This window comes from Anas platyrhynchos, chromosome 19 (assembly GCF_047663525.1).
Source record: "Anas platyrhynchos isolate ZD024472 breed Pekin duck chromosome 19, IASCAAS_PekinDuck_T2T, whole genome shotgun sequence".
Taxonomy (NCBI): domain Eukaryota; kingdom Metazoa; phylum Chordata; class Aves; order Anseriformes; family Anatidae; genus Anas; species Anas platyrhynchos.
Window position 1 is genome coordinate 4,424,698 of NC_092605.1, and position 14,934 is coordinate 4,439,631.

General features: G+C 38.5%; 1 protein-coding gene across 1 annotated transcript; it reads left to right on the plus strand.

The window, feature by feature from the left end:
* The first annotated feature begins 295 nt into the window (after window positions 1-295).
* Window positions 296-9,484, plus strand: UTP18 (UTP18 small subunit processome component). The gene is made up of 14 exons (XM_005016046.5): window positions 296-669; window positions 788-915; window positions 1,000-1,095; window positions 1,745-1,824; window positions 2,055-2,140; window positions 2,779-2,904; window positions 3,741-3,915; window positions 4,234-4,334; window positions 4,976-5,066; window positions 5,314-5,437; window positions 7,102-7,276; window positions 7,883-8,025; window positions 8,802-8,858; window positions 9,354-9,484. Exons 1-13 carry the CDS (start codon window positions 367-369, stop codon window positions 8,824-8,826), a joined length of 1,653 nt encoding a protein of 550 aa, XP_005016103.3. The 5' UTR covers window positions 296-366; the 3' UTR covers window positions 8,827-8,858; window positions 9,354-9,484.
* Window positions 9,485-14,934: the final 5,450 nt, after the last annotated feature.

A 14,934-nucleotide genomic window follows, 5' to 3' on the forward strand; every position in this document is an offset into this window, starting at 1 on the left:
AGGAGCATCCCAGCCTAAAACTGCTTTGATTTTATGATAGATAGTGAGGAATGAGGTATCTCTGCTAATCTGGGAAGGAAAGCGGCTCATTTTTTCGCCCCGGGGTGCAGTATGCCCCCGCGCACGCAGTGGTGCGGCCCGACCGCCCCCGCGTCACGTGGGACGCGAGGCAGGCGGGGCGAAAGGGAGGCAAAGAAAGGAGGCCACGTGACCGCGCCTCGCAGCCGAACTCACGTGGGCCGAGTGAGGGGACGGGGGGGGGCGGCGCGGCGGGGGCCTATCGGGGGAGGGAGGCGGGGCGGTCACGTGAGCAGCCAGCGGGGTTTCCGGTTCCGGTCGGTGCGCGAGGCGGCCCCGTGAGGAGCGATGCGGCCGGGGCCGGGGGCGCCCCGCGGGGGGGAGGCCGGGCCGGGGCCGCTGCAGCCCTCGGTGAGGAAAACACAAATGGGCGGCAGCAGGAAGAAGAAGAAGATGGCGAAGCAGCTCCAGCGGCTTGCAGAAGAGGAGGCGGCGGCGCTGGAGGCGGAGGAAGCGGAGCAGCGCGGCCGGCACCTGCAGGCCCTGTCCGGAGCCACGGGCGCGGAGCGGGAGCTGGAGGAGCTGCTCTTCGGGGACTGCCTCGCCGCTGAGGAGGGCGAGCTGCTGCAGCGCCTGGCCGGCCCGCCGCGGGTAGGGCTATGGGGCGGGTGGGAGCTGCGGTGGCGGCAGCTTGCTGCGTGCGGGTACCCCCCGAGGGGCGGTGGTCGCCCCGCGGCTGGGCTGAAAGGGGCCGCTCGGTTGTTTTCAGCGCGCTGCCGAGGATGGAGGGAGCCTTCTCAGAGACTCCAGCGATTCGGAGGTGGAGAATGAAGCGAAAAGCGCTTTTGTGTCTAAAGCGCCGGCCTGGGTGGATGAGGATGATGAAGCTGAGGAAAAGTAAGTCCAGGCTCGGGGGTAGGAGTTGCTATAAAGGGCTTCAGCGGGAATGATCTTCGTGTTCTGTGTGTTTTTGTTCTCTAGGATTGATATGACACATAGGTACAGGAGAGACCTGATGAAAAGCGATGCTGAGAAAATTCTTACCAAGAAAAAGCTGAAAATAAGACTTGAAGAACAGTAAGTATCATTAATACTTATTTGGCAGGCTTTATTAAATTAAGAGTGTGTGGTTTTCCAGGTCCCATTGTGGGCTGATCTCCATGGAAATGTTATCATGTTAATGTGAATTGTTTAGAGCTGGTGCTTCTTATGGTGCTTCTGGTATTTTTATATCCAGAAATAATATTTAAAGTAGTAGTAAATAAAATATGAATTTGGTCTCTCTTCGTTAAATTGTTTTTGTAGAGGTAAACTAATTCTTCTACGAAATTATACCAAAAACTATTTGTAGTGATCTGTTGTGGTTTAATTAGGGTGATGAAATACCTTAACTTAGTATAGAATATAAGAAAGAATAGCCATAGCATAACGATGTAGAAATTCAGATGGGCTTCAGTTATCTTGGTGTAAGCGTGCATCATTCTGAAGAGCAGTGCCTTAATGTTTGGTATCAATTTTGCTTTAGCTTCACATTTTACAAGTTAACAAAATACACTAATAAAGGAAGCTGAATGAAGTTTGAGGAGAACTTCACATAGCATTTTAAGTGAAAGTAATCTTGCAAATTTTCATCTGTGTTGCAAGACATAAACGTATCTGATGTGTAGAAAGAAATAATTGTATTAAAGCTTTTCATCCTTCTCACTCCTCACCATTATCTTGCTAGGTTTCAACGAGCTATGGGAGGAGTTCCTGCCTGGGCTGACAGAGAATACAGGAAGAAATCCAAGCGGACTAGAAGTGATAGTAAAGAAACCCATTACAATTCTAATATGCCTTTCTGTGCTTTCCTATTCAGCTGCTTAGAAAATGACTGCTTGATGTTCGGTTGATTCCTGTGGTGTGAAAATTTGCTGGGTTAATTAGTTTTCTTTAGCATGCTTTTATTTGATTTATTGTTTCTGTATGGAACTTATAGGTTGTGATCAGTGAGTGTTTGGGGAATTAACCTTTTCAATATGCTTTGTTTTAATTAGGTGGCAGTGATGATGATGATGATCTGCTGTGCAGAACTGGTAATTTCATAACAACCTCGGAATCCCTGCCAAGAGGTATTTTGGAGGTAAAGGCAAGCCTGGTTTTGCACCTTAGTCTGAGCTATATATACATGCTTTGCTCTTTGGGCAGAGATCAGTGACTGCATGAGTTTCTTGTTTGTGTCTGTAACCGTAATGTTTCAATATTTACACTTCACACAACTTGATAGGTCACCTTATAAAAGCATGAAACAAATTGAGGTGTATTGTTTGCTGTAGGGATTACTTCATGTATCCTTAAATAATATCTGCTACTGGGATTTCAATCTGTATGGGAAGGATGGAAGTCTCCCATACCTTTGAGGTTATTGAAGTGGTCTTTGAAAAGTGAGCCTTAAGATTTTCTTATGCCATCTCATTTACAATTATTTTCTTTCTTATATCATCTCATTTGCAATTATTTTAGGTGAGTGAGAATGTAGATAGTTTTATGTAGGCTTTCTGCTACAACCAATAGTCCAAGTAGCTTTTTATTATGTCTGCCATGTGGAAACAGCTTACCAAGCTTACTGTGTGTGTGAGTTCTGATTGTATCGGTTGCCTAAATGTCAGCATATAGTTTGAGATGTCTTATAGAACAAAGAATGGTTAAGCTGACTGTTCATCAGCATAAATAAATGCATAAATTTTGTTGTTTTCTCAGACTGCTTGATCTGTTTTCTAGATGAAGAGCTGCTTGCCAGCTAACCAGGAACGTCTTGCTGAAGGAAAATTGTCAACTGTGCAATTCCATCCATCTGCTCAAGTTGTTATGACTGCTGGACGTGATCGATCCGTGTCACTCTTTCAGGTGAAGAATTTCAATTGAAATGATGTAGATGGCCACTAATACTGAATACTCTTTTGTTGAATGTACCTGAAACAGGCTGGGATGATAGACTTGCTTTTCATTCTTCCTTTGGTGGCATGCACAGAGTGGTTGTAATGTCTGTGATTAGAAAGCAATTTCAAATGTCTGTGAATTGAAATTTTTTGGAAGATTTCAATGGGAGACTTCAGTCAGTGATTTCATACCAGCTATTTGCAGAGTATAAGCAAATTAGTTTCATCAGGCTTTTTAGTTTATGAGTAACAAGGGCTGGTGAGGTTGTGGCGTTTTTTTTTTTTTTCTTAAGTTGTTTGTAAAACCTGTATTGTGAGGAGCAATCCACTTACGTGTAATACTGCTGAGAAATTAGTTCAGGGATGGAGATACTGTACTGCAGAAGGTAGTCCTGGGGCACTCCTGACTTGCTCCTCAGAACACTAAAAATCGTAACTGTTAAGAACTTTCTGTGTGGCTCAGCATCAGTGAAATGGTCATAGACACAAGTTGAATTTGACCTCCACAAGTCTGCAGGAAAGGAGAATGCAAAGCAAACATTTCCATTTGGAAAAGTGTGTTAGAAATGACATTTTGAACAAAGCATGGGATAGACAGGAAGGGTAAGAGGTAATCCAGAAAGGTTGGGAGTTCCTAATGTATAGGGTGAGGGGTGAGACATGGGATATTTGTAAATTTGGAAGAAAGGGAGAGACTTGTTTCTATCTGGTGTGTTTTTACTTTCCCTTATACTGGTGAGTCAATAAGAATTTACTGTAGAACTATGTGATATGTTCCTTAATATGATGATGTTTCTATTGAAGGTTGATGGTATAAGGAATCCAAAAATACAGAGCATCTATTTAGAGAGTTTTCCGATCTATAAAGCTTGTTTCAGTGCTGATGGAGAACAAGTTATAGCCACTGGTACTCACCATAAAATGTTTTACGTGTACGACATGATGGGTGGAAGCATTATTCCTGTACATCAAGTAAGAGGTATGTTAGACCTTCAAGTCTTTTCAGTATTGTTAAATAGATATAACTGCCGTTTAGATGGCATATGAATTTATTTAAAAGGAAGTGTAGTGAATTGTTGGAAGTACTGATACTTAGAGTATGTTTAACTTTAGTTCATCAAGGATATAACACTAGGTTTGTGTGACATCTAACTAATAACATGGTTTATGGGGGCAGTATGTTATGGAAACAAAAAGCTGAAGTACGATCAGGTCTTGCTTATTCATTGTAGATGTGAATGTTGAGGAAATAGAATAAATTCTGCCAGCATGATGTTCTAATTCTTTCTTTTTAAAGGCATGGAGGACAAATTTGTCAAAAACTTTGAAGTCTCTCCAGATGGATCATTTATGCTTCTAACTGGAACTTCGGGTTATCTTCACTTGCTGTCAATGAAGGTAGTTTTTAGTTCTGTTATTCATTTAACTTCCATTTCTTGGTTCCCTTTTCCTTTTAAGCCTGCTTGCCATCTAGGTTTTTAGTTAAAACAGGTATGACGTACTGTTGACAGCCTTTGAGAGTGAGCTATTAACTACCTATAGTATTAGAAAATGATTTGTGGATGTTTAGAATTTTTCAATGAAGTTGTATTTTGGACTGATAATGGAGTTAAATCCACAGTATTGTGGATTTTTTTGTTGTCTTTTAAAAAAAGCCCTATGTCAGTGATGTGTTTCATTTTATTGTATAAACCCTGCTAACAAAATGAGTGGCCTTGGTATGGAAATAGGAATTTGAAGGTGGATGATACAGGACTTGTTTTTTTGGAATAGTGCTTGTGTGTGTTGGTGTACCTTTGTCATGAATTGTCCTACCTACTGTGGTGCATAATGAATCCAGAACTTTTTTTCAGTTATATTTTAAAGTGCCATATGGTAGCAACTGGGAAGGGCTATATGATAGCAACTTACTAACTAGGAAAAATAACTTTTAAAAATAAAGTTTGGTTCCTTTATGTAGTAAGATCCCTCTGAGGGAGCAAAACAAAAGGTGTTGAAATACCTGATTCATTGTCACCATTGTTAATTTCATCCTACAGACAAAGGAACTGATCAGCACTATGAAGGTAAATGGAAGATCAACTGCATCTGCTTTCACTTCAGACAGCAGTAAAGTATATAGCTATTCAAGTAAGTGTTCTCTCTAATAGTACTAATTGTAATTCCATTTATATTGTTTTCTGTAAATCAACTGTTTTGCTGAGTGATCAGGTAAAAAATGAACTGCTTTAGTATATTCTTACATTAAAAAAAAATCCTATGTTTGATACTTGTAAATGAGTTAACAGCTGTCTTCTGAAACTTATTTTATCAAGACAGACAAATCAATGTGCTTTCTGTATACGTGGTTTCTGTAATCTTCTATTTCATCCTGCAGAGGAAGGTGAAGTTTTCATTTGGGATGTAAGAAGCAGAAAGTGTCTACACAAATTCGAAGATGAAGGCTCTTTGGAAGGAAAGAGTATTGCTGTTTCAAAAAATAACCAATATGTGGCATGTGGGTGAGTAACATGGATGTTTCAGTTTCTTTATCATTTTGAAGTTCTTCAGTAAATTTGTTTGGGGCTAGTAGGAGAGTAGGAATGTAGGAATACAGAAAAAGTTCACTTCTAATGAAGCTGTAGTAGAGGTGAATGGATGAACCATTGCCTTTTTTGTGATAATCATTTATTTTATTCCATGTATATATAAAATACCGTACACACTGAATACTGGTATCACTCCTAGTGTATTACTATTGCCTTGCAATAGGTCTAGCAGTGTTGTGGTTTAACCTGGCTGGCAGCCAAACACCACACAGCCGTTCGCTCACCCTCCCCCATCCCTCTCTGGGACGGGGGAGAGAAATGGGAAAGTGAAGCCTATGAGTTGAGATAAAAACAGTTTATTAAGACAGAAAAATAATAACAATAATGATGATAATAGTACTACTACTACTACTGTGTTCAAAACAAGTGATGCACAATGCAATTGCTCACCACCCCCTGTCCGATGCCCAGCATAACCCTGAGCAATCCAGCCCCCCCCCCCCCCGACCCCGGCCAGCCACCCCTATATATATATATGTGTGTGTGTGTGTATATATGTGTATATATATAGCATGAGGTCAGGTGGTATGGAATACCCATTTGGGTCAGCTGTTCTGGGTCTGTCCCCTCCCAGCTCTTGCTGCACACCCAGCCTGCCTGCTAACAGGATAGAGCGAGAAGCTGAAACATCCTTGGCTTGACGTAAGCGCTGCTCTGCAACAATTAAAACATCAGCATGTTATCAGCACTCTTCTCATCCTAATTCAAATCATGGCACCCTACCAGCTACTAGGAGGAAAACTAACTCTGTCCTAACTGAAACCAGGACAAGCAGTGAATTTTAAAATCAATGGAGTGAAATTGCATAATCTGTAATATAAATACCAGTTTGGTGCCCCATTTCTTTCACTTTTTTTTTCTAGTTTACTCTTATACTTCTGATTTGATTACTGTAAGAGAACGTTATCACTGCAAAAGATGTCTTAACTCAGTTGCAGCAACAGAGCTGTAATATTGCTTGAAAGTATTTCTGAAATAAGCTTGCTGAGGTGCAACTTCAGCTAGTGGTATCAATTCGTTACAATGAGACTGCAATCTGAATTTAAGAAGAGATTGGACTGTGCACTTAGTCACATGGTCTGAACTTTTGGGTAGACCTGTGCGGTGTCAAGAGTTGGACTTGATGATCCTTAAGGGTCCCTTCCAACTCAGGATATTCTATGATTCTATGATATGTGTTTTCTCAGCCCACTGCAGAAGAGGATTTTTAAGCAGACTTGTTCTGTGCGGAGGGTGTTTTTAGGCATATTTTGCATAAAAACAAACACACAAGAGCTCAATGATTTCTGAATCTTTGATAGTAAGCTCTCACTGCTTTAAATTCCTTGTATATAAGAGACCAGTTAAAAAAGTATCTCCGGGTAAGTGTCACTGTCACCCCACTCATTCCTTGCAACCCTCCATTAAATACTGTTGCAAACTTTAAAGCAAAATGCAAGCTTCAGACAGAATATTACAAACTGTGCTAAATAATGAACAGTGATCTTTTTTAAGTTGAATGTTGGCTATGGATAACAAATTAACATGTACTGGAAGTGCTATTTATTAGTATAGTCTTTGTTAATTTCTCTTTTTAGTTCAGTTTCTGGAGTTGTAAACTTATATACTACTGATGTCTGCCTCAAAGAAAATAATCCTAAACCGGTTAAAGCCATAATGAATCTAGTTACATCTGCTACATCTGTGACCTTCAATCCTACCACGGAAATCTTGGCTGTGGCCTCTAACGAAGCTGATGAGGCTGTCAAATTGGTATGTTCAGCTTCTTGCGTGGTATCTTGGTGGAAAAAAATTCCTGTTGATATAATAAAACTGATGCTGAGTAGATAAGTATATTGCAGAATTTGCTAGACAGAGCAGATCAGGATGTGTACAAGGGACCGTATATCTAAGAAAATTATTTCTTTCTTTGAAGCATGTTCTGAATGTAGCTTACTTCACCTGTTACTTCTCTTTCTTTAAAATGCCTTTTTTTTTTTTTTTTTTACAGTGCTTTAAATAAAACAACTTAGCAACAAATCTGATTTTCCAGTATCTGTTAACTGTTACAGTCTTACTGTGTGGTAATAGATCTACTGTTGACCAGAATTCTGAATGAGCTAATCAATTAATCTGAGGATTTGAAAGCCTCTTTTTACTCCTTAGATGTAATTACTCAAAAATAAATTAGGTGCAATAAATGATTTCTTAGTGTGTTCCCTGCACCTTGTTTCTTCAGTAGAAAACCTAGAGTGGGGTAGGATAGGAATAGAACTGATCATTTGAAATGAGTGTTGAACTTAAATGTTAAATTTTTACTTTAATGTGATTTTTTTTTTTTTTTTGCTCCTAACTGATGAGTTACCTATTTCTTAATAGATACACATTCCGTCGTATACTGTATTCTCAAACTTCCCAGTGTTCAGAAGAAAACAAATTTATCTTACTCAGTCTATGGACTTTTCTCCTAGAAGTGGATTTTTCTCTATAGCAAACAACAAAGGCAAAGCTTTATTATATAGGTATGTACTAACTTAGGCTGATAAATGCTAGGTAGCACACTTACCTTTTCAGGGTGGGGCAGATGACTGGTAAATGATTTAAAAAAAAAATAAAAAAAAATTGGTCTACTTGATCTAAATTTTACTGAAGGGAGTGTGATGCTGACTTCCTATCCTGGGGGAATGAATCTAGTTGTTTGCAGCAAAATATAGTTTATAATCAGAAATCTACATCAAATTTTATTGAAATAACTTGCTGAAATAACTAGGAAAGAAAAAGCCAGATACTGGATGTTCTTCCCTTTTTTTTTTTGATTTAAAAAAATAATTAGACTAAAACAAGATATGAGTTTCTATACTAGCATCCACATCTGCCATGGTTTGTTCTAGCTGTGAAGGTAGGATGAAGAGCATCCATGGGGGGGGGGGGTGCACTGGCACAGGTTGTCCAGAGAGGTTGTTCAATCTCTATCCTTTGAGATACTTAAAAGCAATCAGAATGTATGTTGACTAGCTTAAGATAAAATTGATTTTAATGTGAGGTCTGACAGGGAGAACTTATGGGAGGGAAAAAAAAAACTAAGGAAGAATGTAAAAATGAGAATAAATCTTGTAATGTAATTGTCCTTTATTTAAATCTGAACTGCATGTTGTAATGGCACTTCGGGTAAATCTATTAACCTGATGATTGTCTTTTACTACATACATATTTCAACTATTGAATAGTTGTTATTTCTTTCGGTGTTTGCTCAACAAGTTACTGAAGTTTTAAACCTGTCTCAACTTTTTTTTTTCAGGCTGAAACATTATTCAGATTTTTAAAAGATAGAGGAGAAAATGGGCTAGTAACTCAGGTAGGAGTAGCACTAGAACTATTGATAAGACTGTCTTGAGGAATCTTGGTTTTGTTTTGCTGTTTCCACTACTTCATAGGTGGCAACAAGAAGTTCTTAGTGTGTAATCTGAAATGGTCTTGTTTGGATTTCGTACACACAGTGGGCTACTTTAGTGGGCAAGATTTATACTTGTTTTATTAATCTCATCTTTTCTAATAATACTCTTAAAGGTAGTAGGTAGTTTAACAAAACTTGCCCAGTCCTGTTGACAGCAATTTAAAGAAAATCTGACCATATTTAACTCACACTCCTGGGCAGTGGTGGTAAAAGCAACTGTGGGCTGGCTTAGCTTGATCCTGTTGTGAAGTCATGTTAAGCCTGCATATTCAAAAATTTAGGTTACATAAATAAGCTTGAAGTACAGTTTGTGTGCGGGTTATCTTGTGTAAAACTTCGGGATGGCTAAATATTCTGAAAATACTAACAAATCTCTCTGTACTGATCTTTCCGCAGGTGTTGTAACCTGGAACTGCAAGAATGGAACTACACAATCAAGCAAATTTTTTATATGGAAGTTGAAAAATAATATAACTTCTGTGGCTTTTGAATGTTTTTACTTAATAAATGTACCTGATAAGTTTTCAGGCATGTTATTCCAACTTTTTTCAATGTTCTGTGTAAGCAAATGACTAAAGACTTTCATGGTGGCTACTCAAGTTAATGTCTTCAAGAAATACCTGATGTCCTCAGTTATTATGAGAATATAAAGTATTCCACTGTTAAACACAAGTATTGGTTTTACATAAATTGTAAGCTCTGCTTTGTGCATTTGGCTTGAGCTTTGCCACCAGTCAGATACATTTGTGGCTGGAAACATGGTTTTGCTGACCAGGGTAGCAAAGAAGTAACCTGAAGAACCCTGTTGGTGCAGTGGGCCAGCTATAGCTTAGGAGGAACGCCAGCCACCATCCTTTGTGCTTAATGTCTCGTATCACCAGACCAACTGTTGCACTGTGGTTTTAATTCTTCAGGAAGACTCCATTCTTATCTTTCTGTGAAAGTAAAGCACCCTGAATAATCCCAAATGTTACTTCATTTGATTTTTTCAATCAGTTGTAAAATCCTGATCTCATTACAGCTGCTGTTGCTGGTTCTTTCTGATGTGCCTCTGATCATTGTTTTTCCTGAATTGGCCACGTATTTTCAAATACATACAGGAAAAAGTTGGCTAGGAGTCTGCTGCAACATTAGTGAAATCTCTATTTTGAGAATAAATTGTGACTAATAACATCTGTCCACTTCACAGGAGGGAGCTTTTGGAGCAGTAACATCAAGAGCAAGGTGTTCCAGTAAGCGTTAGTGAAGGTCGATATTAAGCAGTCAGTGAAAGTGTTATTACAAGGAAGGTACTCTGAGCATGAGGAAAGCTAATTCTAGAAACCTGTCAAAGGTATGAGTTTACTGCTAAATACTTGTCATAACTGTTTTCAAAAACAGGATAGTGTTCTCTGAAGTACTGTTTTTTTTAAACACAGCTTTACTAATGGTGCATTTTACAAATCATGGAAAAGCAGAATATGCTATGAAGGTGTTAAACTGACTAGAGTATTTAAACTTATTGAAGTGTTAAACCTAAATATCTTTGGAAGAGGAAAAAAAAATAAGCACGCTTTACTAAGAAGCTTGATACAGGATTTTTCTGTTACAACCAAATCTAGTTAAAATCTAGATGGGACTGAAAATCTGTTGAATTTCAGAAAACTAGAAGCTGAAACTGGTTGATACTTCACTAGAGGGCAGCACTTAATCACTTATTTGGACATTCGATGGCTTTACGCAATATATCAGTTTCTCCTGTGACAGCCCTGCTCCTGAGTAGGGTTGTGGTTCTCAACATGACTCAGCCTTTTTTTTTTTTTTTTTATAATTTCTGTACTTCAGCCTTAGGTTTAAATAGCATGACCTAATCCACAAAACTACTGCATCTTGTTTCAGATAGGTGCCATGACTTCTAAAAAGGTAGGTTTTTAATAAGTTAGATTGACCAATCACATGAAAGTAGCTGTGAAGTATTTTAGTACACTTAATCCACTTGTCTCTCTGCCCCTCTTCTTCCAGTGTGTCTCCATTCTTTCCATGAAGAAATAATTCTGAATCTAGTATTACAAAACCATATAGCAAGCCGTTAACAGATCTCAGACTAGGAATTAAGGGATTCCTGGCCTTGTTAAGTTAACAAGTCCAACAGTTTCTAATGCCCTTCCCTGTACATCCTGCAGATTTGTGGTTAAGGTTGAATGGGACAGGAAAGCGAATGGAAAAGGTGTTACATAGTGTGGTGTGGTGCTGTATGCTGTTGTGTCACTGCAAATGCTTCCAAATAATGCCAGAAAGAAAGGAGAGATTAAACATTTTAAACAAATTCTGTGATGTGGTTAGCAAATATGAAGCTTTACAATGAGGAGCACTGGAGAACAAGCAAGTTTAACCTTTGCACTAAATATCTTAGTTCTTGCTGTTGTATTTTGTCTTCTGCAAAACATAGCTTACAGCTGCATTCAACATAGAATAGTGAAGACTTCTGCCTTTTGAGAAATGAAAAAAAACCTCAGTGTGTTTGTGGCATTTTGTAATGTGTTTTCAGTAATGACTCTTTCAGGTAATAACCAGATTTAAAAAGAGGGATGTTGATAAGTATCGCAAGAAGTTGATGTTGTTACTGATGTGTCCAGGATATTTATTTGCAATTAATTTGTAGTTCATTTGTGGATGAATTACCGCACTTTAGATAAACATATCACAGTACTCATCTCAAATGAAAAATTCAGCTTTGTCAATTTGCTATGTGTTAATAGTACTTATACTTCTGACCTATTTAAAACCTTTGCGTTTAATTCCTTTTTTCCTAGTGTGGCTTTTTTTTTTTTACTGGCATTGCTCAGCTGAAGTTCTCTTAATGAATTATTTCTCTGCTTTTTCCTCTTCCATTCTCCTTGGCAAAATAAATTTTATTGATGTAGCCCATTAAATATTTATCACCACAGCCTTTCCCCTTCAGGCTGTGATCTTGTCCAATTTTGCAAGCTAAAGACAATTAGTCTGATGCTTAGAAAGGAAATCTGAAAGGAAAAAAAGACTGACTAGATGCTGGAGTAACACTGGTTACTTAAATTATTAGGTTTACTACTAAGTCTGTCTTGAAACAGTTTGTTCCTGATTCTGGAACTAGATTTGTGGTGAAATTGAATAGCAAAAGTTTAAAGGATCAAAATGATTTTCACCGTGTCTAATTCAAGGTCCAAGAGTGCTTCTCTCAAAATTGTTTGGAAAGTTAGTTCCATAAATCGCTGTGGAACTGCTTCAACCACTACCTGATTTTCCAAGCTATTTGCTGATTAGGGAGAGCAAGTAAGAATCTCCTCTCTGGATGCAGTGCTGTAGACGTGGCAGTTAGAGAACACCTTGAGAAGAAGCTGGTTTCTCACCTAACAGTGCTTCTCAAAGTATTTAAAGGTCTCAGGTAACACCCTAATGTGCACACACACACACACACCCCTCTCCGCCCCTTTTTTTGTTGGTTTTGGCAGGGGGGCTGTGCTTTGTGAGTCCTGGTGGAGGATATGGAGCTCTTCTGAAGGATGTCAGCAGTAAAAGGCTGTACTGGACAAAATGCTCAGGTTACTGCTATCTGATACGTCTAGGCATCCAGCTGGCATTCAGTAGGCCACACAGTCACTAAATTGTGTATTTACACTGCATTTTTGAGCAGCAATGTGCTAGGCACTTAATGACTTCCTACTGTTGTTTGGCTTTCTGTTGATGAGACCATGGAACAAAGATTACGTTTTCTGGAACAGAACATCTCTTGGGTGCTCAGACATGATATTTGTCCTGTGTTTGTATGCCAGGGAATACAGTCTAACCCATTCTGGGGCACTCGTTGAGGCAGTCTGCACCTGTGTATTTTCTTCTGGTGACTAAAACTATTAAGTTACAGATCTTGTCAAATTACTTTGAGCCCCCTTAACCTGAACAAAATCTTATAAGCTGATTATACACTTTGAACTGACTGCAGCCTGATTTGATTTTCATAATATATATTACAATATGTGCCTGAAAACTCAAGATCACTGTACTGAGATGAAGACTGGAAATGAGTGGAAAAGTCCTTGTTAATAGGAAATTCAAGGTTACATTTAATTGAGAAGACACAAGAAATGTCTGGGTAAATATAGCAGTCACATGGGATTCAAGAATAACAGGCAAATTTGTGTAAGTTAATTTTCTATTTAACAAAGCCCTTTATTGCTTATAAAAATGTTTATATCTATATTAACATAATCCAGCTGTCAGTTCTCAAACCACTTAGTGCTGGTGTATTTCAGCTGTGTATTATACCACATACTGAGCCGAGGCTATAAAGTGATGTATACCAATTAAGATTAATTATTGTAAGATTTAGTATGGACGGATAGCTGGTCAAAATTGAGCAAATCTTCAATTAAAGTGTTTCTCCTTTTTTCTTTCTCGAAGAATGCTGTTTGGCAGAACAATGCTGATTTTCTGTGTCTAAATTTATCTTGACCTATTTGAATTGGATATAACGACTTTAATGTAGTTGTGGAACAGAGGCTGTCCTTGGGATCCCTCGAGGGTACGGGTTTCAGTTGCAGAAAAAGCAAAGTTTAAATGCTGTTTCCAGTTGAATGGAAAACTCTTGAGATTTGTGACTCTTATTCACGGTTTAAGTGATGTGTCGCATCAGGCCTGATAGCAAGGCTTTCTCTAAAGATACTGAAGAATTCAGAAACACACAGACTATAATAAAGTCAAGGAAAAGTTTTAAAACTGTGTACTTAAACTTTCCAATCAGAACTATGTAATTTTGGAGTAAGCGTGAGTTGCTGAGGGCTTATGAAAACCTTTTATTCAAATTCAGGACTATAAACAATATGCTTTCCCTGTGTAGGATGGAGATTATAGATGTTATTTTAGATCTAGATCTATAGATCTTATTTTCTTGTAGATTTTTGAAAAAGATGCTGTAGCTTCACTGTGGCAAAGTTGAATTGTGTTTCTAATTTCCCTCAAGGTATTTGAGTAAAAGGCGTGACAGGCATAGAGCAGGAAGGTGCAGATTATTATGGTCAGAAGAGAAACCAGTGTTTTGCTTAAAATTCATCCTATTGTGATTAACATAATAGCAATTTGTACTTGTAGGTACAATGTCCACTTAGTAATCTTAAAGTGGAGGTGCTATATAATTCAAAACAGTGTCTTGAAGCCCAGCAGGGCTAAATTATGGAAAAATGTTAGTTCTTCCTTGATTGTAATCATCTGTACTTGCAGCCCATTCAGTTTGAAGATCTAAAAGAGCTTTATTAAGGGATGTAATCATGTATAGTAAGTAATATTAGGTCTGTCTCGCGGGGAAGGGGAGGGGAGAGGTACAGAGGTGAAATAAATGATATGCTGAGTTGGAACTGGGATCTTAAGTTTAGTTGCTTGATTTCCTGTCATTTTTTTCTAAAACATTGGATTAGCTTCTCTCATTGGGTTGTTATGCCTTGGCCTGTTTTTGCATATGCACCTGCTATTCCCTTTTTTTTTTTTTTTTTTTTTACTGACTTGCAGTTCTGGAATGATACTTAAGGTGTTCCTTTCATTCTCCAGTCTGTTTTCCTTCTGCAGATACTTTAAAGTGACTCTGCTGATGAATATGGTGTTTAGATTTTGTGAGGAGTACTAGTTCTCTGGGAACTGATGTTCAGGTCAGAGTATTTCTAACCTGTCAGCTTTGGCAGGTTTCTGCGAAGACAGTCACTAAAGTTGAGATTGTTGCAGAAAATTAAAACTTGCACAGAAATTCATAGGTTCCCGCATCTCTTCTGAATATGGATGAAAATACAATCCAGGAAAATGGGAGGGGGGGATGTCATAAAGTTGGCTATAGTCAGGGGCCATCTAAAAATAATTACCTTTATTATAAACTTACATAAATATCTTGCTATCTTGTGTGTTTAATAATGCCAGAGCTGCTTTTCCACAGTGAAATTTTACTTGTCTAATTTTCTAAACACTTTGTGACCATCTG